Source organism: Oncorhynchus tshawytscha, linkage group LG05 (genome assembly GCF_018296145.1).
Source record: "Oncorhynchus tshawytscha isolate Ot180627B linkage group LG05, Otsh_v2.0, whole genome shotgun sequence".
NCBI classification, from domain to species: domain Eukaryota; kingdom Metazoa; phylum Chordata; class Actinopteri; order Salmoniformes; family Salmonidae; genus Oncorhynchus; species Oncorhynchus tshawytscha.
This window is the reverse complement of record NC_056433.1, coordinates 26,202,162-26,226,923: the sequence shown is the minus strand read 5'-3', so window position 1 is coordinate 26,226,923 and position 24,762 is coordinate 26,202,162. Positions and strand designations below refer to the sequence as shown.

General features: G+C 43.3%; 1 protein-coding gene and 1 pseudogene across 2 annotated transcripts; both read left to right on the top strand.

Moving 5' to 3' along the window:
• Nucleotides 1–212: 212 nt before the first annotated feature.
• LOC112251746 lies at nucleotides 213–2,538 on the top strand. Of its 2 annotated transcripts, none has more exons than XM_024422697.1 (2): nucleotides 213–285; nucleotides 1,031–2,538. In XM_024422697.1, the coding sequence occupies exons 1-2, from the start codon at nucleotides 267–269 to the stop codon at nucleotides 2,374–2,376; spliced, it is 1,365 nt and encodes a 454-aa protein (XP_024278465.1). In that variant the 5' UTR covers nucleotides 213–266; the 3' UTR covers nucleotides 2,377–2,538. The 2 variants fall into 2 exon arrangements, with proteins under 2 accessions (XP_024278465.1, XP_024278466.1); XM_024422698.2 differs by lacking the exon at nucleotides 213–285 and adding an exon at nucleotides 306–580.
• A 183-nt stretch (nucleotides 2,539–2,721) lies between these two features.
• On the top strand, nucleotides 2,722–6,995 carry LOC112251500 (annotated as a pseudogene).
• The last annotated feature ends 17,767 nt before the right edge of the window (nucleotides 6,996–24,762 follow it).

The window sequence follows — 24,762 nt, the reverse complement described above, 5'->3', positions numbered from 1 at the left end:
ACTTGCATTGCAAGTTCTAGGATGTTAAGGGAGTCTAAGAATGAGTAGTAATAAAACAAATGTGTCAACTTGTCATACATTAATAACAAGAATGACAGTAATAAGGTCACTAAGAAAAAGAAAAACGATATATATATATATATATATATTATTATTTTATTTTTTTGAATGGGTTAGTTACTGGAAAAACTGCAGTGCTTGTCACATGTCATGAGAATCCTAGAGGTGGAGCTAAAGACAGGAAGTCAGTGGATCCACTTGCTGTTATGGCAGGAACAGACCAGGGTAAGGTACTCGTCTGTAGTAGTTTAACACTCAAAGTAACTTTGATTTGTAATTTTACTCTGCATGTTTTCTGTCTCCGTGTACCTGTTAGCACATATTCTATCCAATAGGTTTAGTAAGAACCTGCTTTTTTAAATAAAACCTAGGGAGCTTGCAGGCATGACAGAGTTGAGTTAAGAGCAATAAACTCTGAGTAGAAACACCATTGAATATTGCAGCCAAAACTTTGTGCGTCGTCATAACGTTACACTATGGACAGAAATGGTCTGTTGAGTTTAGTTTGTTGACTTTTCGGGTAAGTCAGTCACTCTTTCAGTTTTGAATTTCAGTGTGTTAAGAGATCGGGTGCAGTGTGGTTTCAGTTTCCGTATACCGTGACAGAGTGACTAGTCTTGACAAGGAAGGAAGAGTGTATTACTGACAGTTTTGTTGTCTGGCCTGGTTATTAACAAGTTTCCCACACGTCACTGCATTCCATAGTGATACAATATCTATTCACATTATAGCTGTAACATCTGCTAACCATGTGTATGTGACCAATTTTTTTTATTTGATTGAGCTTTTTCAGCTCAGTGACAGTGCGTTCTCGTGTTGGTTGTTCTACTCTTGTCCTTCACTGACACCTGGTGGACAATATGATTGGTCTCAGTCTAGACTCTATGTCTATTCAAAGTGGGTGTAGCTCTTCCAGAACTGTTCATACTCACAGTGGTAAAGTAGAGAATCATATTCTGTCTCTCCCTAGGTGTGGTTGGAATGGTGGAGGTGGTCCTGAGGAGCGTAGCGGCTGGGTTCGCCATCGGAGGCACGGCTCTGGCTGCAGCCGAACCCTACTTGACCACTACTGGACCACTTATGATCACCGCTGCCCGAGCAGCAGGAGAGGTTGGCGTGGCGGGGGTGGGAGCGGTAGCCACGTGCCTGGTGTTCACTACGGCGTTGGTATCCATGGGAACCGGACTTCTCCTCGCCTCCATGGTGATGCGACTGATGGGGAGGGAAGGTGGAGCTAGAGCAAAGGCGGCGGAGATTGCTGGAGGGGTCACCATCACGGTGGGAGCTGTGGTAACTGGAACACTTGTGGGCGCACTCCCCGTGTGGGGCCACTTCCTGGTCCAGTGCGTCATGGTCCTGCTAGTGTACCCTTACACTTACGTGAACGAGATGACCGCGGTCCTCTCTGTTTTTTTCTCTACTCTCTACCTCAGTGTGGCGATGGGCCGTTTGGGCGTCATCACAGGACTATTTACTATGGCCATTGCTATCTCGTCCCTCTGTGTCCTACTGAAGGCCCTATCAGAGAGAAGAATACAGCAGAGAGCCGAAGGAAACAGCAAATGGTCAGAGAGGTTACTGCTATACTCAGTTGTTGTGGCAATAGTAGGTTTCCCTATGGGTACGGGGGATACAGGTGGGACAGGGTCAGAGGTGACTGTGATGCTGGGGTCAGTGCTGTGGGTGGGGACCCTGGCTGCAGGACTGCTAGGAGCTGCTCTGGGAACAGTGGCTGTGGTGAGTTTGGGACCAGAGGGGGCAGCGAGGGTGGCGGTGGGGGCGGCAGTGGCATCCTCTTGTACCCTGAGACTCATTCTACCAGTATGCGCTTTGCTGGGGTCGGGGGGCAGCATAGGGGGTCTGTTAGGGGGAGCCACGGCTGCAGGGGTGTCACTGGGGGCCGCGAGTGTTGCTGCTGGATCGGAATTTAGAACCAGAGCGACGACACTAGTAGTTCTAGGCTCTGTAGCAGTAGGTGCGGTGCTAGGCTTCTGGGGTCTAGCACTGGGAACTGTCATTCTGGGACCAGCAGAAATAATAACAGTGACCTTTGTTGCAGTGGGGGCCTTTATACTGGGTGCACCAAGGAGTCCGTTCCACACTCAGATTAAACTGAGGGGTGAGGTCCTCACAGGGACCCGCCTGATAGGAGGAATCGGCATGGAAACAGTAACCGCAGCTGCTGCACCCCTCGGAGCGGGGGCACTGGGAACAGCAGCGCTAGGAACTGCTGCACTGGGAAGACTGGGGACAGTAGGAGTACTGGTGGCAGCAGTAGTGGCCCTGGGAAAAACAACATGTGGATTGGGAGCCTGAGACAGGGGCTTCCAGCAGCAGACTGTTATCTCTGCTAATTCTCTCTGTGTGTGTGCACGTATTTGTACGTTACTGAGACTTTACAGAATACATTGACATTATTTGCTGACAATGGCAGGTTAATGACCTAACAAATCCCAATAAACTTGAAGTATAAATCAAGGTGTGTATCATTTGTCTTTGATTATGAGGATGGTCATTAGGAGGCTGCAGGACTGGGTTTTGGGTTTAATTATGGATGTATGAGAACTACCACCCTCTCCCTTCTTCTCTCCATTCCCTGCTCCATCCCTTCCCCAAGACACAGATGATTCAGGAGAATTTTCAGCAGCAGTCACGTCGGGCATGGGGCAGGTCATACACCTGGCTGCTGCGTGTGCCTGCCAAGCGTCATGCGTCTCACCTTTGGGCTGAGTCCCTCGAACGGCTCTGCCAGGTCTTCTGACGGCAGCAACAGCAGTGGTGGAAAAAGTACCCAACTGTCATACTTGAGTAAAAGTAAAGATACCCAAATAGAAAATGACTCAAGTAAAAGTAATACAGTAAAATTCTACTTGAGTAAAAGTATTTGATTTAAAATATACTTAAGTATCAAAAGTAAATGTAATTGCTGAAATATACTTAAGTATCAAAAGTACATTTAAATTTAAAATTCCTTATATTAAGCAAACCAGACGGCACAATTCTTATCATTTTTTTTTTCAATTTACGACTAGCCAGGGGCAGACTCAAATATTCAGACAACTTACAAACGAAGCATGTGTGTTTAGTGAGTCCGCCAGATCAGAGGTAGTAGGGATGACCAGGGATGTTCTCTTGATAAGTGTGAATTGGACCATTTTCCTGTCCTGCTAAGCATTCAAAATGTAACGAGTACATTTGGGTGTCAGGGAAAATGTATGGAGTAAAAAGTACAATATTTTCTTAAGGAATGTAGTGAAGTAAAAGTAGTCAAATGTAAAGTACAGATTCCAATTTTTTTTAACGTAACTAGTACTTTAAAGTACTTTTACTTAACTACTTTACACCACTGAGCAACAGGAAACTCTTTTTGTGCTGGTGGTGTTTTCCTCACTTCTCAACTGCCGACCTCGTCATGTGTGCGACGGACAAACTTGCAATGATCATGGTACTGGCAGTTGGCCTTGCGGGGGATATTGTACTCTACACGCTGTGCAAGCTCCCTGCTTGCGCTAAGGTACCATACATAGTCCTGCTGATGATAGCCGTGCACGTGCTGTGCTATCTGGGGCTGAACTACCAGACCCTGGTTCCTTTCACTGACCCTGGTCCATCTCCTGCTGCTCACAGCCCTGTCCTGTGGGAACCACACACTGGTGCTGGGGGTCATCATCGCACGGAGGCACCAGGACAGCCTGCAGGGAACCATGCTGCTCAGACAGGTAAAGGAGAGATGGACGTGGGTTGAGATTGGGAGGTATGGGCAGAATGGGAGGTGGGTGCTTGTGTAAGTGAAACACTGGCCGGTAAGAGAGCATGATACAGGTGAGAAGACCTGAAACATCACACAACACTCTAAACTCAGCTAATCAGTTGCCTTTGTGTATCAGGTTAGGCAAGCCAGCTTTGCAGGGATCTGTGGGACACAGCGCTGAGGCTATTTTTTTGAAGATTGTTGTTGAAGCAGAGCTTGTTGTCAAGGAAGTGAGTTTGTGTTTATACAGGACCTACCATCCCCACCTACCATCAACCAATCATGTCAATGCAGAGCTATAGGGAGCCCTCCGCATTGTTACATCATTTGGGCGGCACATGGTGATGCGGTACTGAGCTCAATTTGGCCTCTGCATGCCTCCAGAGGCTTCGCAATTGCGTCACATCCATACAACGCCTCTGACCACATTTTCGGGTCAAGCATATATTGGTTTTGAGCATCACAATGCTCCCACAGCACCCCTCAAAACCTGTCAGTCATGACTTCCTTTTCAGCAGCATGTTGATATGTTCATGCCTCCCCCTATCTGCCCCTCTCCCCCAGCTCCTGGTTAACTGGGTGTTGTACCTGTGTGCAGTCACCGTCTCCCCCTCACCTACAGAAAGAAATCGCAGCAGCCCCACCCCCAAACTACTTCCCGCAGCTATGTACCCAGCAGGTGTGTGTGTGTGGCCTGATGCCCCACTGACCTTTTACCACTTTACAGGTGTGCTGTCACCTATAGCTGTTAGCAATGTGCTGGAACACTCAGTGCTGCTCGAATTACAGTCTGAAGTCACTGCAGCTGATGAGACAATAATCGTGCCCTCCATCCTCTATCCTCTCCTACGCTTGTCCCTGACTGCTACTATTTGTGGAGCAAACAGTATGGGCCCTATAGAGAGAGAACATTCCCAGAGTACCAAAGGGGCAGTGGGGGCTTCTGAGAGACGGGTGCAGTCAGTTTATCAGAACACATCTATTAAGCAATTTTATTTTCTCTGCCCCCCCCTTCTCTCTCTCTGTCTCTGTCTCTCTTGCAGTATCCTGTTTGGTGATTTAGTGGGTTTTAACCAGCTTTCCTCAGCGTGTATGTCTTGCTTTGTCTCTCCATGGCCTTGTTTCAAGTCAGTTCAAGGGGCTTTATTGGCATGGGAAACATATGTTATCATTGCCAAAGCAAGTGAAGTCTCCTTGTGTTGTTCTCTTCCTCTCCTCATCTCTCACGACAATGTCATGTTATGAGACTTTCACACTCATCCAACTTCCTTGTGCTGTTTTTAAAATACACTGTTTATTTCTCTCACAAACACACACAGCTCATGACATACATTCATATCATGTCTGTCGTTGATTCTCTCCTCTCTCCACCCTCCCCCTCCATGCAGCAACACCACCAGTTGTGTATCAAGATCCTGGGAGACTGTTACTACTGTATCTGTGGCCTGCCTGGTTACTGTGACGACCACACAGCTTGCTCCATCATAATGGGCCTGGCCATGGTGGAGGCCGTCTTGTAAGTTAGGGGAAGGACGAGAGTGTGTGCGTGCACGTGTTCTCCCTGCGTGTCCACATCTCCCAGAGGACTATGGAGAGTTTGACCTAGAGCTGGGAAACTGAGGGGAGAGGTGTAAGTACCTGCTGGAGAAAGGCATAGACACATACCTGTTGCTGGTCCCCAAGGGACTCTCCCCAGTTGATTAACACCACATAGACCAATGGGAGCATTGACCCAGGTCAACGGACTCAACGGGGTGGTGAGAGATGACCTCTTTCTGTCTAGCATGGTTCTGCAAATGAAATGTTTTATATTCCTCTCCCTCTATCTCCCCCCTCGTTTTTCAGAATGGAAACTCTCCCCAGTTGATTAACACCACATAGACCAATGGGAGCATTGGCTCAGTCCGGGCCACGCCAATAGAGTGCAAACAGGAAGACACACAGGTACACCTAACATGTAGCCCTTTCCTGCAATCAAATGAGCTATTGACCTCATGGGTGGAATGTTATTAATATTTTTCATAATTTAAAATAAACATTATTTCAAAAAACCTGCCGAAAATCCGGTGTTTCTATGTCAAATGGTTTTGTTATATTTCAGTCTTCTGTGATGTACATAACTCAAAATGTAATACATTTCAAAAATTTGAATCCCATAACCATGTGTGAGGTGTATACTTCTGTTTCAAAGTAGATTTGTTTAAATCTACCAAGAAACACTGTGACCCTGATTTTTCCATTTTTCACTTTAAGATTTCCTATAGATTCGACGAAAGTGTGTGAATTTCACTGTGAGCCTATTTATGACCTTTGACCTGTGACAAGCCCTCAGCGTCAGATAAACAAAAAGACGGAAGCCAGGGAGTGTGAACAGGGGCTGAACAGACTACTGAACCTGGAGCTGCTGGAGAGAGAACGAAGAGACGTAAGTGAGGAGGAGAACGGGAAAGAGTGGATAGAATAGGTAGTTGCTCCGAGAACCCCAAACACCACAGCTACATGGCGGTGCTGTCACTCGTGGTGACCACCATATACTGGTGCGGGGTCAGCCAGCTGGTCAAGCTGGGGCTCATGCTGCTGGTCGTTGTGACAACAGGTGTCATCAACATCTACAGCTGTAGGGACATCTACAAACTATATGACTTCATACGATTTACCAGCTACAGGTGAGGAACAATAACCCCTCAAGTGGTGCTAAAAACATGTACTGAAATGGTAGGTAGGTAAAGTGTAAAGCCGTGGATACTCAATATGTTCCCTCTCGCTCTCCCCCGTCTTCTCTCTGTCCTCAGGATATCTGTAGTCCCTTCCAAGTATCTGATGACAGTGATAGTCATTATCATGAGGAGAAGCTTCTACTACTTTCCCAGACATGTGAGTCACCTCCTCCTGACCATCCTCACAATCACACCTCAGAACCAGATTGAGTCAGACCTCAATGAGCCTCAGCCTGTAACTCATAAATAATAATAAGAATCTTCTTTCTGATTCCCCCAACAACAATAGTCTGTAGGAGCTTTCTCCACATGTTCCGCTTCCTCACCTCTCTCTTTCTCACACACATACACCTAGGTGGGTGGAGAGGCAGTCAAATAAGCTGTTCCTGTGAAAGATTGAGGTGCATGACCAGAAGGTTAGGGTGTTTGAGATGAAGCACTGGTCACCAACATGCTGCCTGAACTAGAGGTCGACCGATTAGGATTTTTCACCGCCGATACCGATTATTGGAGGACCAAAAAGGCTGATACCGATTAATCGGACTATTTTATTTATTTATTTATTTGTAATAATGACAATTACAAAAATACTGAATGAACACTTATTTTAACTTAATATAATACATCAATAAAATCAATTTAGCCTCAAGTAAATAATTAAACATGTTCAATTTCGTTTAAATAATGCAAAAACAAAGTGTTGGAGAAGAAAATAAAAGTGCAATATGTGCTATGAAAGAAAGCTAACGTTACAGTTCCTTGCTCAGAACATGAGGACATATGAAAGCTGGTGGTTCCTTTTAACATGAGTCTTCAATATTCCCAGGTAAGAAGTTTTAGGTTGTAGTTATTATAGGAATTATAGGACTATTTTCCTCTATACCATTTGTATTTCATTAACCTTTGACTATTGGATGTTCTTATAGGCACTTTAGTATTGCCAGTGTAACAGTATAGCTTCCGTCCCTCTCCTCGCTCCTCCTTGGGCTCGAAGCAACAACACAACGACAACAGCTACCATCGAAGCAGCGTTACCCATGCAGAGCAAGGGGAACAACTACTAGAAGGCTCAGAGCAAGTGACGTCTGAAACGCTATTAGGGCACGCTAACTAGCTAGCCATTTCCGTTCGGTTACACCAGCCTCATCTCGGAAGATGATAGGCTTGAAGTCATAAACAGCGCAATGCTTGACGCACAACGAAGAGCTGCTGGCAAAACACACAAAAGTGCTGTTTGAATGAATGTTTACTCGCCTGCTTCTGCCTACCACCGCTCAGTCAGATACTTAGATACTTGTATGCTCAGTCAGATTATATGCAACACAGGACACGCTAGATAATATCTAGTAATGTCATCAACCATGTGTAGTTAGTTAACTAGTGATTTTGATAGTTTTTTATAAGTTTAATGCTAGCTAACAACTTACCTTGGCTTACTGCATTCGCGTAACAGGCGGTCTCCTTGTGAAGTGCAACGAGAAAGAGGCAGGTCGTTAGTGCGTTGGACTAGATAACTGTAAGGTTGCAAGATTGGAAGGTGAAAATCTGTCGTTCTGCCCCTGAACGAGGCAGTTAACCCACCGTTCCTAGGCCGTCATTGAAAATAAGAATGTGTTCTTAACTGACTTGGTGCCCAAAAATACCAAAATTGGTGCCCAAAAATACCAATTTCCGATTGTTATGAAAACTTTAAATCGGCCCCAATTAATCGGCCATTCCGATTAATCGGTCGACCTCTAGCCTGAACATGTCGCCCAACACTTCCAGGGCTCTAAGAGAGACGAGGTGAGAGAAGGAATGGGGAGTAAAAAGATAGAGGGAAAATTAAAATACAAACAAGAAGGGAGAGAGACTCCCAAAGAAAGGGTATGGGGAAAAAATACAGCGAGCTGTAAAACGTTTTTCTTACCCTTCAGTTTTGTTTCTCCTCTGTAGAAGCTGTACAGACAGTCAATTGATGAGAAGATTACATAGCCACGGGAAGTAGTTTAGAGGTGGGGCTGCTGCAATTTTTTTTTCCGTAGATGAGGGGGAGTCGGTGACTTCACACAAGTAGACACACTTGACAGTGTGAGTCATCTAAACCCACTGTGTGTGTGTGTGTGTGTGTGTGTGCGCGCGTTTTTTTTTTAGTACGTGTGTGCGTGTGTGTGTGTGCGTGTGTGTTTTTTAGTACAGTAACTGAATAATTAGATAACATGTGGCTTTCTCATGGCTTATTTTTAAAGAATTTTCAACATGTAATATCACGTACAGTTGAAGTCGGAAGTTTACATGCACCTTAGCCAACTACATTTAAACTCAGTTTTTCACAATTCCTGACATTTAATCCTAGTAAAAAATATGTCTTAGGTCAGTTAGGATCACCACTTTATTTTAAGAATGTGAAATGTCGGGGGACAAAATGGCGCCGTAGAGAGAACAAGGTGTTTCAGCGAGCTCTCGTGGCATTCGTAAATTTATATTCTTACATTAATCTCCTAGCTTGAAAAAGTGGTAGAATTGGCTAAATAAGTTACCATATAATGAGTCTTGACGACTATTTCGCAAAAATCTCAGACAACATGCCCAATAGAACTACTAAGAAGTCGACCAAAACCACCACCCCTGTGGATGTGCATGAGGAGCAGGCTAACGTTAGCGAAGCTAACACCATTGCGGATCCAGGCACAATGGACCTGATGATTCAAAAGATGACTGATAACATTACTAAAGTGATCGATGCTAAGATAAGAACGGTCTTGGAAGCAATAGCAGGCCATACAGCTGAAATACAGAGCGTTGTGAAACGTGTTGTTGAGGCGGAAGGAAGAATTGCTGCAGTGGAAACTTCAACTACATCTATGGACGCTAAGATAAAAGCACTTGAGAAACAGGTGCGCGAAATGGCGGAGCACATTGACGACTTGGATAATCGAGGACGCAGATGCAATATTCGTGTTGTAGGACTCCCGGAAAATTCTGAAGGGACACGTTCAGTAAAATTCTTTGAGGAATGGATCCCTGGCTACCTACAGATGGACACTAAGGCTGGTCGTGTGAAGCTGGACAGAGCCCATCGCTCTCAATCACCGATACCCGGTCCCAATCAGCGCCCACGGCCGGTGGTTATAAAGTTCCACAACTTCACCGACAAGCAGCGCGTCATGGATGCGGCTAGAAACATCGGCTCTGATGGTAGTCAACATAAAGGTCCAAAGGTCTCATTCTTCAATGATTATTCCACAGCGGTTGTACGAAGACGCAAAGCGTTTGATGAGGCGAAGGCTCGACTCAGGAGAATGAAGATGGACTACGCACTGTTGTACCCGGCCACATTGAAGATTATGGTCAACGGATCACCTAAAAAGCTCTACACACCTGAAGAGGCTGCTGCATTTATTGACTCTCTCGGGTAAATAACTTTAAGCTGCACCTCCAAAGCATTGAATAACTTTGTTTATTTTTGGTTGAATCTGATCATGAAACAGTGGTGTGAGTCCTCACGTACTCCGGCTCAGTAATATTCGTATCTTTATTATTTTTCTTGCTTAAGTAATAGCCGCTATAACTCAGGCTGAGATATGTGTGAATCCATATTGGTGCCCAGGCTTGGTTTTAGGTGGAAGAGCCTCAATCTTCTTCTATTGATTTTCTTTTCCATATATATAAAGGATGAGGCTATTGAGCGGCAATGCGGACTTAAGAGTCTACATTGGAGAGTTGAAATCCCCTGCATGTTAGCTAGTGGGAAAACCCCCTTTTGGATCTTTACATGTTTAATTTTTGGGTTTAGTATAGTTTGAGTTCAGGGTTCATATTTTTTGTTTATGCTCAGTGAGATAGAGGAGAGTTCAACACATGGAAAAAGGTACCACCCCACTTTTACAGTAGGTTCCAGTCTGGATATTGAATGGTCAAGATACAATGGCAGATAACAGACTGCGTGTATGTACGTGGAACATTAGAGGGAGCCATAACCCCATTAAAAGGAAGAAAGTACTGTCTTTTTTGAAAAAAGAAAATATTGATATTGCCCTGTTGCAAGAAACTCATTTGGATGATAAGGAGCACCTGAAATTACAACAAGGAGGGTTTGGTCAAGTGTTTTTCTCATCATTTACATCCAGAAGTAGAGGTGTAGCAATTCTGGTGAAAAGAACTTACCACTTAAGGTCTTGAATTGTGTGAAAGATAAATTTGGTCGCTTTGTTATAATTAATGGTACTTTACAAGGGCAGAACATTTCCATAATGAATATTTACTTCCCCCTGCTCACCCCCTGATTTCCTCACTAAGGCATTTCTAGACTTTTCAGAATTAAACTCAGACACTGCAGTGGTTGGAGGAGATTTTAACTGCTTGTTGAACCCCTTATTGATAAGTTTCCCAGTGGTATAGCTTCACTCTCTCCTCAAGCTAAGTCACTTAAAGTTATTTGTGATGATCTGGGGTATGCGGATGTCTGGAGAGCTTTTCATCCCTCCAACAGAGAGTTCACTTTTTCTCTGCACCTCATGGATGTCAGACTAGAATAGATTCTTTTTTATGCCCAAGACGTCTTTGCAGTCTGTTTTATCCGCTAGGATAGGAAGCATAGTCATATCTGATCATGCTGAGGTGATCCTGAACATAAAACTCAACGGGGCATTCAATCGGTCAAGACATTGGAGGTTGAACACAACCATTCTTAAAGACCATACATTCACATCATATTTTATAAACAGAGTTTAAAGCATTTTTCTCTATTAACTCAATCAACAGACAACCCCTCGCTCCTTTGGGAGACCTGTAAAGCGTATGCCAGGGGTCTGATTATGTCATACACAGCTACTAAGAGACGGAAAAAGCGGGAAAAGCAAAAAATGTTAGAGGGTGAATTAGGAACTAAAGAGAAGGACTACATTAAAACACCCACTCCTGCCCTATTAAAGGAAATATCAGTCATTAGATCAACGTTAGACTCTCTCCTAACACAGGACGCTGAAAAGAAAATGAGATTTGTCAGGCAAAAGCTATATGAACATGGCGAGAAGCCAGGAAAGTACTTGGCATACCTAGCTAAAAAGAGGGCTGACTCTCAGTCAATTGCTACTATTACTGATTCTGATGGTAATCATTTATATGAAAATAAATTGATAAGTGACTCATTTAAGAAATTTTTATACAAACCTTTATGCCTCAGAACTGCCAAAGGATGCACCCAAATTAATGGAGAACTTCTTTTGTAAGATTGAGCTCCCTACTATCTCCGAAGAGCAGAGGTCCCTCCTTAATGCCCCTATTACCAAGGAAGAGAAAATGTTCGCAATTAAGAATCTGCAAAATGGTAAGGCCCCAGGACCAGACGGGTTTTGTAGTGAGTTCTATAAAGAGTTCCATGGCCTGATCCTTGAGCCATTGCGTGATATGTTTAACCACTCATTTTCAAATGACCAACTCCCTCAAACGCTGAGAGAAGCCAACATTTCACTTATTCTCAAAAAGGGAAAATGTCCAGAGTCTTGTTCCTCGTACAGACCAATTTCCCTTCTGAATGTGGATAGAAAATTGCTTTCTAAAATTCCAGCCACAAGATTAGAGGACTCACTGCCACTAATTGTGAAAGGAGACCAAACTGGCTTCATTAGGGGCCGTAAGTCATGCAACAACGTCAGGCGGCTTCTTAATGTAATTCAAGCCTACCAACAAAGTGCTGTGGATGGTCTTGTGCTCTCCCTAGATGCTGAGAAAGCATTTGATCGTGTGGAGTGGTCTTACCTATTATTTGCTCTAAATAAATTTGGTCTGGGGGACAACTTTATAAAATGGGTGAAAGTTTTATATGATGATCCTCAGGCTGCTGTCCTTACTAATGGGCTACGGTCAAATAGCTTCTCTATACACAGAGGTACCAGACAGGGCTGTCCTTTATCCCCCCTCCTCTTTGCACTCGTTATGGAACCACTGGCCGAGGCCATCAGGGTAACGCCTGCTATACAGGGGTTGCTCATTGGTGATGTTCACCATAAAATAAGCTTGTATGCTGATGATGTCCTGATATTAATCTCTAGTCCCGAGACTTCAATTACATCTCTTATTAATATTATTGAATCATTCAGCGAATTCTCAGGCTACAAGATTAACCTTACTAAGTCAGAGGCTATGCCACTTGGTAGCCTACACTCTGTACCTAATACTTCTCCCCCCTTCCCTTTTAAATGGTCTCCCTCAGGTTTCATGTATCTGGGTATATTTGTAACTCCTAAATTCCAGCTAATGTACAAAGCCAATTTTGTTCCCTTGTTTGATACAATAAGACAGGATCTGGAGCGCTGGAACTCTCTCCCGATTTCTTGGTTGGGTAGAATATCCCTCTTGAAAATGAACATTTTACCTAGACTACTTTACCCAATCCAAATGATCCCAGTATTACTCTCCAATAAGGTAATAAAGGATGTAAATGGATGGCTAAGTTCCTTTATATGGAGTAAACGCAAGCCAAGACTTAAGATGGCAATATTGCAGCTGCCAAGTTCTATGGGCGGCTTGGACCTGCCCAATATCAGGTTCTATCAATGGTGTGCCCACCTTTGTTATATTTTGACTGGATCACAAATGATGACTCCTCTATTTGGTTAGACATTGAGACTTCTCTTTCAAAATACCCCTTACAGGATCTTTTATTTTTCAGAAGTTTCAAGTCTGTAGAAGATCACTGCAATAATCCCGTTACACTTAACACACTCAAAGTATGTAGGTCAGTTCAACGCTTCCTGGGAAGGTCCAAACTAACCTCTGCTCTTACCCCAATTCTTAACAACCCAGATTTCAGTCCAGGATTGCTGGATGCTGGCTTTAACTTATGGCTTAATAAGGGCATACGCAGGCTAAAGAAATATCGACTCCCAAAGCAGGACTTTTTCCGCTTCCTACAAGTAAGACATTATATTCTGAAGAGCACCACCTTAATTGGTAACCCTGATGTGTCTGTCATTGAAAGAATGCTTTTTTTTCCCACAAAGGAAAATGTCTGTAAGTCTGTTTTATGATACTTTAAGGTCCTTTTCTGCTGTCAACACACAGAGGGTGAAACAAGTGTGGGAGAAAGAATTGTCTGTTACTATTGACGAAGAGATGTGGGAGGACATTTGGAGATATGCAAAAACAATATCTATATGTAACCATACTAGAGCAATCCAATTAAGAATAATACACAGATTGCATATATCCCCAAATCGCAGATTTGTTGTCCTTAAGCCATTTTGCCACAACTTTGTAAGTATGCTTGGGGTCATTGTCCATTTGGAAGACCCATTTGCGATCAAGCTTTAACTTCCTAACTGATTTCTTGAGATGTTGATTCAATATATCCACTTACTTTTCCTTTCTCAACCTTCATGACCAATCATTTCTATGAGCTGTTTTGTCTGGAGAAGCAAGGCGCATGGGTCCCCTCCGGAACAGATCTCAGTGTATGATTGTTGGAATCCACAGTTTTTAAGTCAAACGGCAAATTGTTTGTCTCAATCGGGATTCGGGAGCTCTTACTTATGTGGAGAAGAGGATCAGCATCTACCCAGATCTGAGTGCCGAACTGCTGAAACAGATGACGACCTATAGTACAATGAGGTGAGATCAGAGCTTTGCTAGCTAAACCTGAGATGCGGCTTCATCCACCTGGCAAAACTCATCATAACCTTCCAGAATACAACACACGTTTTCCACTGCCTACACAGCATGAGGCTCAATACTTCCTTAAGAAACACATCAAGCCCACCACACAAAAGGGACAAGCCGACAGATATATTCAGGTATTCTGTCCATGCACAATCATGCAGCCTAGCCCATGGCTGTGATGCTGCCCTCAGCATAAAACAATGAGGACACCCTTCAATTGGGTAAAAGGAGCACTTATTATTATTGCTGAACATTGGACTTCATTCTCATTATATTGTCTATGGTCCAGGACATTTAGATGATGATAACTTCACGTCAATTAATGAACAATGGACAATATATTAAAGTGTCATACAGACTGGGGCTGCTTCCTTGTGGGGCTACAGCGCATTACGTGGGCTAAACTGTTTAGAATAGATGGCCAGTCCCAAATGGGATACCACACAATCCTTTTTTTTTTCATGGCTGTCCCCCTCTGTTTACACTTCTGAATGTATCTCCCAGGAGGACTTGGCATACAGGCCATGATTAATTATTGTGAAGATTTTAGCCTGCATTTCCTGCACATACACTCTACTTTTTTCTTTCTTTGTACATAGTATATAGCACCTAAATGCTTAATAAACATTGAGGGTCCTTTATGTTTAAAGTCATTTAGACCATATTTGTCACGTTCTGACCTTTATTTCCTTTGTTTTGTCTTCATTTAGTATGGTCAGGGTGTGAGTTGGGGTGGGCAGTCTGTGTGTTTTTCTATGTTGGGGTTTTGAGTTCAGCCATGGTTCTCAATCAGAGGCAGGTGTCGTTAGTTGTCTCTGATTGAGAATCATACTTAGGTAGCTTGGGTTTCACTTTTGAGTTGTGGGTGTTTGTTTCCGTGTGAGTGTTTGTTGCCACACGGTACTGTGTCGGTTTTAGTTCATGTTCACGTTTATTGTTTTATATTTCATAGTGTTCAGTTTATATCTTAAAATAAACGTTATGGACACTTACCACGCTGCGCATTGGTCCTACGATCCTTCTCGCTACTCCTCCTCAGAAGAGGAGGAAGAATGCCGTTACAATATTGCTAATAATAATGAAGATAATGGATCAATTATCAATCAAAGCTATTACTCCTGCAGCCATCCTATTTGACTCTTTAGCCTTGCAAATCTGTTGTTATATCTCGCCTACTTCTTTTCTCTTCTTCTTTTCATCAAGTCTGCAAACTTACATTTAAAGGTCTGAAGGGGTACATGTTTACTTATTTCATGTTTTAGTTTCTTTCTTTCTCAATACCTAAAGATCCACCCCCCCCAACAAAACAAATGCTGCTTAAGAGAGTTAATATTTAAGGAAGTGGGGGAATGGTTCACAGGGCGGTTCTGGGTGGGGAATAACCAATGGGTGGGTTTCTCTGTGGGTCATGCTTTTTGTTTCACATCAATGGGCTTATTAACACTAAAGATAACAATTACATCATTAATAATACTTTTTTTTTTAAAGTTTAACAATGGCAACGCTAGCTATTCTCTCTTAGAATTTGAAAGGCCTAAACTGTCCTATTAAACGTTCCAGCTGTCTTGATATTCTAGCAAGAAACCATGTTGATATAGCAATGCTCCAAGAAACACACTTGCTCCAAGAAACACACCTGCTCCAAGAAACACACCTGCTCCAAGAAACACACCTGCTCCAAGAAACACACCTGCTCCAAGAAACACACCTGCTCCAAGAAACACACCTGCTCCAAGAAACACACCTGCTCCAAGAAACACACCTGCTCCAAGAAACACACCTGCTCCAAGAAACACACTTGCTCCAAGAAACACACCTGCTCCAAGAAACACACCTGCTCCAAGAAACACACCTGCTCCAAGAAACACACCTGCTCCAAGAAACACACCTGCTCCAAGAAACACACCTGCTCCAAAAGGACTCACAAAGAATAGAGAACCATTTCTACAAACTGGCTGCTTTTTCATCAGTCCCAAACAAAACTAAAGGTGTAATCATAATGATATATAAGGAACAGAACATCACCATCATGGGTAAAGACCAAGAAGGCAGAATCACTTTCCCTAAAGTTATCCATAATGGAAAGAAAATTGCCTTTATTAATGTGTACGCTCCAAATTCATAAATATCTGCAATTCCATCTGGTTATTGGGACAGACATGAATGCCATTTTGTACATGCGAGACAAATCTAATAAGAACAACAATAATCCACAAGCAACCAAGGCTCTCTAGCATATACTCTCTAATTACAACCTCATTGAAGCCTGGTCAACTCATAACTCTAAAGCAAAACAGTACACTTTCTACTCAAACAGGCATAAATCAATCTCACAAATCGATTACATACTATTATCTACATGTCTTTAATCAAGCAAATAGAAATTCGACCAATGCGCTTTACTGACCACCACGCTTACTACTGCCAACTTCAAATGTCAGAATCTCCTGAAAGAGCCACAAGATGGCATTTCAATATTTCATTACTACAAAATCCTACATTCTGTGATCAATTTGAAATTGAACTAAATAAATTAATAATGATCAATAAAAATTCAGTGGATGACCCTCGGATTCTATGAGATGCCACCAAAGGTTTTATTTAAAAAAGAAACTTGAATAAATCACAATTAAAGGAGATATCAGATTTGGAAATGTTTGTTAAGGTCAGTGTTAAGTTCACAATGAACATTGCTTTCAGACCTGGTAGCTATTACTCTTTCCAAAGTCAAGACAGAACTTAATTTATCGATAAGACAGAGAGCAGAATTTGCCATCCATCGAGTTAGACTCAACCATTACGTCCATGGTAATCGTCCCAGTTTACTGGCCAACAAGGTACGCAGTAATGATCAATTAGCTGATATAGCAACTATTGAATCTGAAACAGGGAAGTACGATCAGAACCCAAATGAATCAAAGATTCTCCCGCTTCTATAAAGAACTGTACACCTCTGATTTTAAATCTACACCAAGCCAGACTAAGTCCTTTCTAAAATAATTAAGAACTCCTCTTCTCTCAACAGAGGAAGACACCTCGCTGGGAGCCCAAATCTCTTTAAATGAACTCAAAAGGGCATTGGATAGCATGAATAAAGGCAAATCACCTGGATGGGCCGGTTATTCCTCCTAAGGTCTATTTACAATGTTGGAATCAATTAGGTCCACTATTGCTCGAAATGATTAATACAGCTGTTCACAAGGTTAATTTGGGAGAGATGTGAATACAGCACTAATTTAGCTTTATTTTTTTTTAAAGGTAAGCTGTTACCCAGTGTTTTCACTACTGCCCCCTATCTTTGATCAACACAGATATTAATTTGTTTTCCAAAATATTGTTGTCCAGTCCTGAAGACTTACTTACTCAAATTAGTCCACACAGCCCAATGCAGGTTTAAAAAAAATACATTTATTCTCTGTTGACTGTCACACCCTGTTCCGTTTCACTTGTCTTTGTGCTTGTCTCCACCCCCCCCCCCTCCAGATGTTGCCAATCCTCCCCATTATCCCCAGTGTATTTATACCTGTGTTCTCTGTTTGTCTGTTGCCAGTTTGTTTTGTTTTGTGAAACCTACCAGCGTTTTCCCCCTTGCTCCTGTCTGTTCTAGTTCCTGTTTTCTAGTTATTCACGGTTTTGACCTTTCTGCCTGCCCTGACCCTGAGCCTGCCCGCCATTCTGTACCTTGCCTCACCACACTGGATTATTGACCCCTGCCTGTTCTTACACATCTTGCATTACTCATCTCACTTGTATATACTGTATTCTATACTATCTGTTGCATCTTAGCCTATGCCGCTCTGACATCAATACATTTATGTATTCTTATTCCATTCCTTACTTAGATTTGTGTGTGATAGGTAAAGTTTTTGTGACCTACAGTGCATTCGGAAAGTATTAAGACCCCTTGACTTTTTCCACATTTTGTTACGTTACAGCCTTATTCTAAAATTGATTAAATTGTTTTTTCCCCCTCATAACGACAAAGCAAAAACAGGTTTTTATACATTTTTGCACATTTTATTTAAAAAAAAACTGAAACATCACATTTACGTAAGTATTCAGACCCTTTACTCAGTACTTTGTTGAAGTACCTTTGGCAGTGATTACAGCCCTGAGTCTTCTTGGGTATGATGCTACAAGCTGATTGAGGAGTTTCTCCCATTCTTCTCTGCAGATCCTCTCAAGCTCTGTCAGGTTGAGGAGTGGCTTATGTCTGGTCACACTACCATAAAGGCCGTTTGGTGGAGTCGCTGTCCTTCTGGAATGTCACACAGTTGACAATGCATGTCAGAGCAAAAACCAAGCAATGAGGTCTAAGGAATTGTTCATAGAGCTCCAAGACAGGATTCTGTCAGGGCACAGATCTGGCGAAGGGTACCAAAAAATGTCTGCAGCATTGAAGGTCCCCTAAACTGTAGCCATTTATTTCCCTTTGTAGTTTATTCGCCTAAGCATGACCTTCATCCACATACCATTTCTTCCCAAACATTGCTTTTTTTTGTGTCAGCAATTAAACATTGTTCCTAGGGGGGGCTAGTTACCCCCTAGTACCCTAATAATAGGTCATTACCACTAATTACTTACTGGTACTTTGATACATTTCAGCCAATTGTTCTACTGTATGGCTGTTGCTAATTTTGATGTATGAGTTGCCAATACTGCTATCCGTATTGTTTGTTGTTTGTAGTATTATTCCGTACAGCCATTGATGTTATTGTTGTATTGGTTGCACAAGTGCTTTTGCAGAAGTAGTTTGGTTGTTGTATTGGCGGGCATGGTCTTTTGCATGCACACGCTACCGCAGCATTTTCCGTGGTGGCCTTTATTAAGGTGCTTTATTGTGCTGCCATGGGCGAGCTTTTAGAGTCATCCCAGACAGTTCTTGGAGGTTGCTCATGCGCAGAGTAATTTATGACTCTGTGGCGGCAGGGCAGATCTGACGTCTCAGCCTGCAGGTTCACACAAGGCTGGAGAAAGAGGGTGCCATACATCTTGACCCTTTGTCAATCCAAGTAATTGGTTTTGCTTTCTCTCTCCAAAAGGTGAATGTTCAAGTTCATGTTATATTGATGCTGTGTTTATAGTCCTTTGTAGACATGTTGTAAGTGCATTTCATTTTTTTATTTTATTGAATTGAACAACACCCGGCGCCGACAGAGATGGCCGCCTCACTTCGCGTTCCTAGGAAACTATGCAGTATGTTGTTTTTTTATGTGTTATTTCTTACATTGTTACCCCAGGAAATCTGGGGGAGGAACTATTGGATTTAAGAGCAATGTCAACTCACCAACATTACGACCAGGACTTTCCCGAAGCGGATCCTCTGTTTGGCCCACCACCCAGGACAATGGATCGGATCCCAGCCAGCAACCCAAAACATCGGCGCCGCAGAAGGGGCAGACGGAGCGGTCTTCTGGTCAGGCTCCGTAGACGGGCACATTGCGCACCGCTCCTGAGCATACTACTCGCCAATGTCCAGTCTCTTGACAACAAGGTAGACGAAATCCGAGCAAGGGTTGCCTTCCAGAGACATCAGAGATTGTAACATTCTTTATTTCACGGAAACATGGCTCACTCGAAACACGCTATCGGAGTCGGTACAGCCACCTGGTTTCTTCACGCATCGCGCCGACAGAAACAAGCATCTCTCTGGTAAGAAGAAGGGCGGGGGTGTATGCCTTATGATTAACGAGACGTGGTGTGATCATAACAACATACAGGAACTCAAGTCCTTTTGTTCACCTGACTTAGAATTCCTCACATTCAAATGCCGACTGCATTATCTACCAAGAGAATTCTCTTCGATCATAATCACAGTCATGTATATTCCCCCCCAAGCAGACACATCGACGGCCCTGAACGAACTTCATTTGACTCTATGTAAACTGGATACCACACATCCTGAGGCTGCATTTATTGTAGCTGGGGATTTTAACAAGGCTAATCTGAAAACAAGACTCCCTAAATTATATCAGCATATCGATTGTGCTACCAGTGCTGGTAAAACCCTAGATCATTGTTATTCTAACTTCCGCGATGCATATAAGGCCCTCCCCCGCCCTCCTTTCGGAAAAGCTGACCACGACTCCATTGTGTTGCTCCCAGCCCATAGACAGAAACTAAACAGGAAACGCCCGTGCTCAGGTCTGTTCAACGCTGGTCTGACCAATCGGATTCCACGCTTCAAGATTGCTTCGATCACGTGGACTGGGATATGTTCCACATAGGGTCAAACAACAACATTGATGAATACGCTGATTCGGTGAGCGAGAACATTAGCAAGTGCATCGGTGATGTTGTACCCACGGCGTCTATTAAAACATTCCCCAATCAGAAACCGTGGATTGATGGAAGCATTCGCGCAAAACTGAAAGCGCGAACCACTGCTTTGGAAAAAGTTTGTAGATATCTGAAATTAACGTAGGAAAATATAACACATTAGATCTGGTAAAAAATAATACGAAACAAAAAACATGCGTTTTCTATAAATAAAAAAAATCATCATCTTTGAAATGCAAGAGGCCATAAAATCACATAGGAGTTTAGGCACAATATAGATTTTGGCCACCAGATGGTAGCAGTGTGTGTGCAAAGTTTCAGACTGATCCAGTTTCCACTATGCCCAAACCGGACTTGCGCATGTGCCATCATGTGCAAATTGATTTTGTCCCCCTACACCAAAAGCGACCACGACACTTAGGTTGAATTATCAAAACGAACTCTGAACCAATTTAATTAATTTGGGGACAGGTCGAAAAGCATTAAGGCATTAACCATTTATGGCAATGTAGCTCGCTAGCTTGTAGTTTCTAACTAATTTGTCCTATTTAGCTAGCTAGCTTTCTGTTGATAGCTAATTTGTCCTGGGTTATAAATATTGAGTTGTTATTTTATCTGAAATACATAAGGTCCTCTACTCTGACAAATAATCCAAACATAAAACGGTCAACCGAATCGTTTTCAGTCATTTCTCCTCCTTCCAGGAAACGTTTTCTTCTTTGCACTTTATATGGCGATTGGCAACTAACTTTCATATAAGGGGCATTGCCACAACCGACCTCAGTTCATCTTTCAATCACCCACATGGGTACATGCTTCTAAAAACCAAGGAGCAGATGGAAGAGGCAGGACTTGCAGCGAGTTCTGCGTCACAAATAGAATCACCTATTTTAGCGCCCGGCAACACAGACACGAGCAGTGTGGGTGCAATGATTGAATAACATGTATGTGTACATTTATTTAGCAACGCTCGCGCATGCAAGGAGTCCGGTTTGGGCATGGTGTTACATTACTGCACAACATTTTGATTCAAGTCTGCCCAAATGTGCCGAAATGGTCAATTGATACATTTTCAAGTACATAACTATAGAGAACATACACAAATGATATGGTAATAAAGGTTTACACACTCCCAGGAAGGTCATACATTATTTTCCCTACACATCTAGATGGCAGGGTGGGTGTAGGGCCAGAAAAATCAGGGGTTCAAACCGTAGAACCCATTTCCTACATTTCAATTGAATTTACCATCAAATCAAATGTATTTATATAGCTTTTCGTACATCAGCTGATATCTCAAAGTGCTGTTCAGAAACCCAGCCTAAAACCCCAAACAGCAAGCAATGCAGGTGTTGAAGCACGTTGGCTTGGAAAAACTCCCTAGAAAGGCCAAAACCTAGGAAGAAACCTAGAGAGGAACCAGGCTATGAGAGGTGGCCAGTCCTCTTCTGGCTGTGCCGGGTGGCGATTATAACAGAACATGGCCAAGATGTTCAAATGTTCATAAATGACCAGCATGGTCAAATAATAGGTCTGGGACAGGTAGCACGTCCAGTGAACAGGTCAGGATTCCATAGCCGCAGGCAGAACAGTTGAAACTGGAGCAGCAGCACGGCCAGGTGGACTGGGGACAGCAAGGAGTCATCATGCCAGGTAGTCCTGAGGGCTCAGGTCCTAGGGCTCAGGTCCTCCGAGAGAGAGAAAGAAAGAGAGAAAGAAAGAAAGAATTAGAGAGAGTCAAATAAAATCAAATTTATTTATATAGCCCTTCGTACATCAGCTGATATCTCAAAGTGCTGTACAGAAACCCAGCCTAAAACCCAAAACAGCAAGCAATGCAGGTGTAGAAGCACGGTGGCTAGGAAAAACTCCCTAGAAAGGCCAAAACCTAGGAAGAAACCTAGAGAGGAACCAGGCTATGTGGGGTGGCCAGTCCTCTTCTGGCTGTGCCGGGTGGAGATTATAACAGAACATGGCCAAGATGTTCAAATGTTCATAAATGACCAGCATGGTCATGGTCTGGGACCACGTCCAGTGAAAGGTATTCCATAAGGCAGAACAGTTGAAACTGGAGCAGCAGCACGGCCAGGTGGACTGGGGACAGCAAGGAGTCATCATGCCAGGTAGTCCAGGGCTCAGGTCCAGGGCTCAGGTCCTCCGAGAGAGAGAAAGAAAGAGAGAAAGAAAGAAAGAATTAGAGAGAGTCAAATAAAATCAAATTTATTTATATAGGCATCAGCTGATATCTCAAAGTGCTGTACAGAAACCCAGCCTAAAACCCCAAACAGGCAATGCAGGTGTAGAAGCACGGTGGCTAGGAAAAACTCCTAGAAAGGCCAAAACCTAGAGAGGAAAAGCCAGTCCTCTTCTGGCTGTGCCGGGTGGAGATTATAACAGAACATGGCCAAGATGTTCAAATGAGACCAGCATGGTCCAATTAAAGTTGAAACTGGAGCAGCACACGGCCAGGACACCAAATCAGGTACAGGCAGAAGTACTCCAGACTTATAACAAACTGACCCAGATATAACAAACTGACCCCCCCCGACACATAAACTACTGCAGCATAAATACTGGAGGCTGAGACAGGAGTGGTCAGGAGACACTGTGGACCCATCCGAGGACACCCCCGGACAGGGCCAAACAGGAAGGACATAACCTCACCCACTTTGCCAAAGCACAGCCCCCACACCACTAGAGGGATACCTTCAACCACCAACTTACCATCCTGAGACAAGGCTGAGTATAGCCCACAAAGATCTCCGCCACGGCACAACCCAAGGGGGGGGGGGCGCCAACCCAGACAGGATGATCACATCAGTGACTCAACCCACTCAGGTGACGCACCCCTCCCAGGGACGGTAGGAGAGAGCCCCAGTAAGCCAGTGACTCAGCCCCTGTAATAGGGTTAGAGGCAGAGAATCCCAGTGGAAAGAGGGGAACCGGCCAGGCAGAGACAGCAAGGGCGGTTCGTTGCTCCAGAGCCTTACCGTTCACCTTCCCACTCCTGGGCCAGACTACACTCAATCATATGACCCACTGAAGAGATGAGTTTTCAGTAAAGACTTAAAGGTTGAGACCGAGTTTGCGTCTCTGACATGGGTAGGCAGACCGTTCCATAAAAATGGAGCTCTATAGGAGAAAGCCCTGCCTCCAGCTGTTTGCTTAGAAATTCTAGGGACAATTAGGAGGCCTGCGTCTTGTGAGCAAGCCCATGTAATGCTTTGTAGGTTAGCAGAAAAACCTTGAAATCAGCCCTTGCTTTGACAGGAAGCCAGTGTAGGGAGGCTAGCACTGGAGTAATATGATCAAATTTTGGGGTTCTAGTCAGAATTCTAGCAGCCGTATTTAGCACAAACTGAAGTTTATTTAGTGTTTTATCCGGGTAGCCGGAAAGTAGAGCATTGCAGTAGTCTAATCTAGAAGTGACAAAAGCATGGATTAATCTTTCTGCATCATTTTTGGACAGAAAGTTTCTGATTTTTGCAATGTTACGTAAATAGAAAAAAGCTGTCCTTGAAATGGTCTTGATATGTTCTTCAAAAGAGAGATCAGGGTCCAGAGTAACGCCGAGGTCCTTCACAGTTTTATTTGAGACGACTGTACAACCATTAAGATTCATTGTCAGATTCAACAGAAGATCTCTTTGTTTCTTGGGACCTAGAACAAGCATCTCTGTTTTGTCCGAGCATACTTAAATTCACACAGGACACCGGATAAGACAGGAGAAGTACTCCAGATATAACAAACTGACCCTAGCCCCCCGACACATAAACTACTGCAGCATAAATACTGGAGGCTGAGACAGGAGGGGTCAGGAGACACTGTCAGAGGTGAATGTATCAAACCAGTTGCCGTGATAAAAGTTTTTTATTGTTGTGCACTCTCCTCAAACAAAAGCATGGTATTTGTTCAATGTAATAGCTACTGTAAATTGGATAGTATAGTTAGATTGACAAGAATTTCAGCTTTCTGCACATATAAGACATGTCTATGTCCTGGAAAGTTGGCTGTTACTTACATCATTCTAGTGACATTGGTGTACGTTAGCAACAACCTTCCTGGTATAGGGACACCGATCCCGTAGAGGTCAAAGCTGAAATATGTAACTTTTTGGGCGATCCAACCAAATTCACATATAAATGTGAATTATAGATTTGTCATTGAAAGCAAGTCTAAGAAGCTTTATATCTGTTCTATGTGCACTATTTCTATGCTTCTTGTGCTTAGGTTTAGTTTTTGTGTCTTTCACTTTTGGTTTTGTACACCAGCTTCAAACAGCTGAAAATACAATATTTTTGGTGATTGAAAATGTTT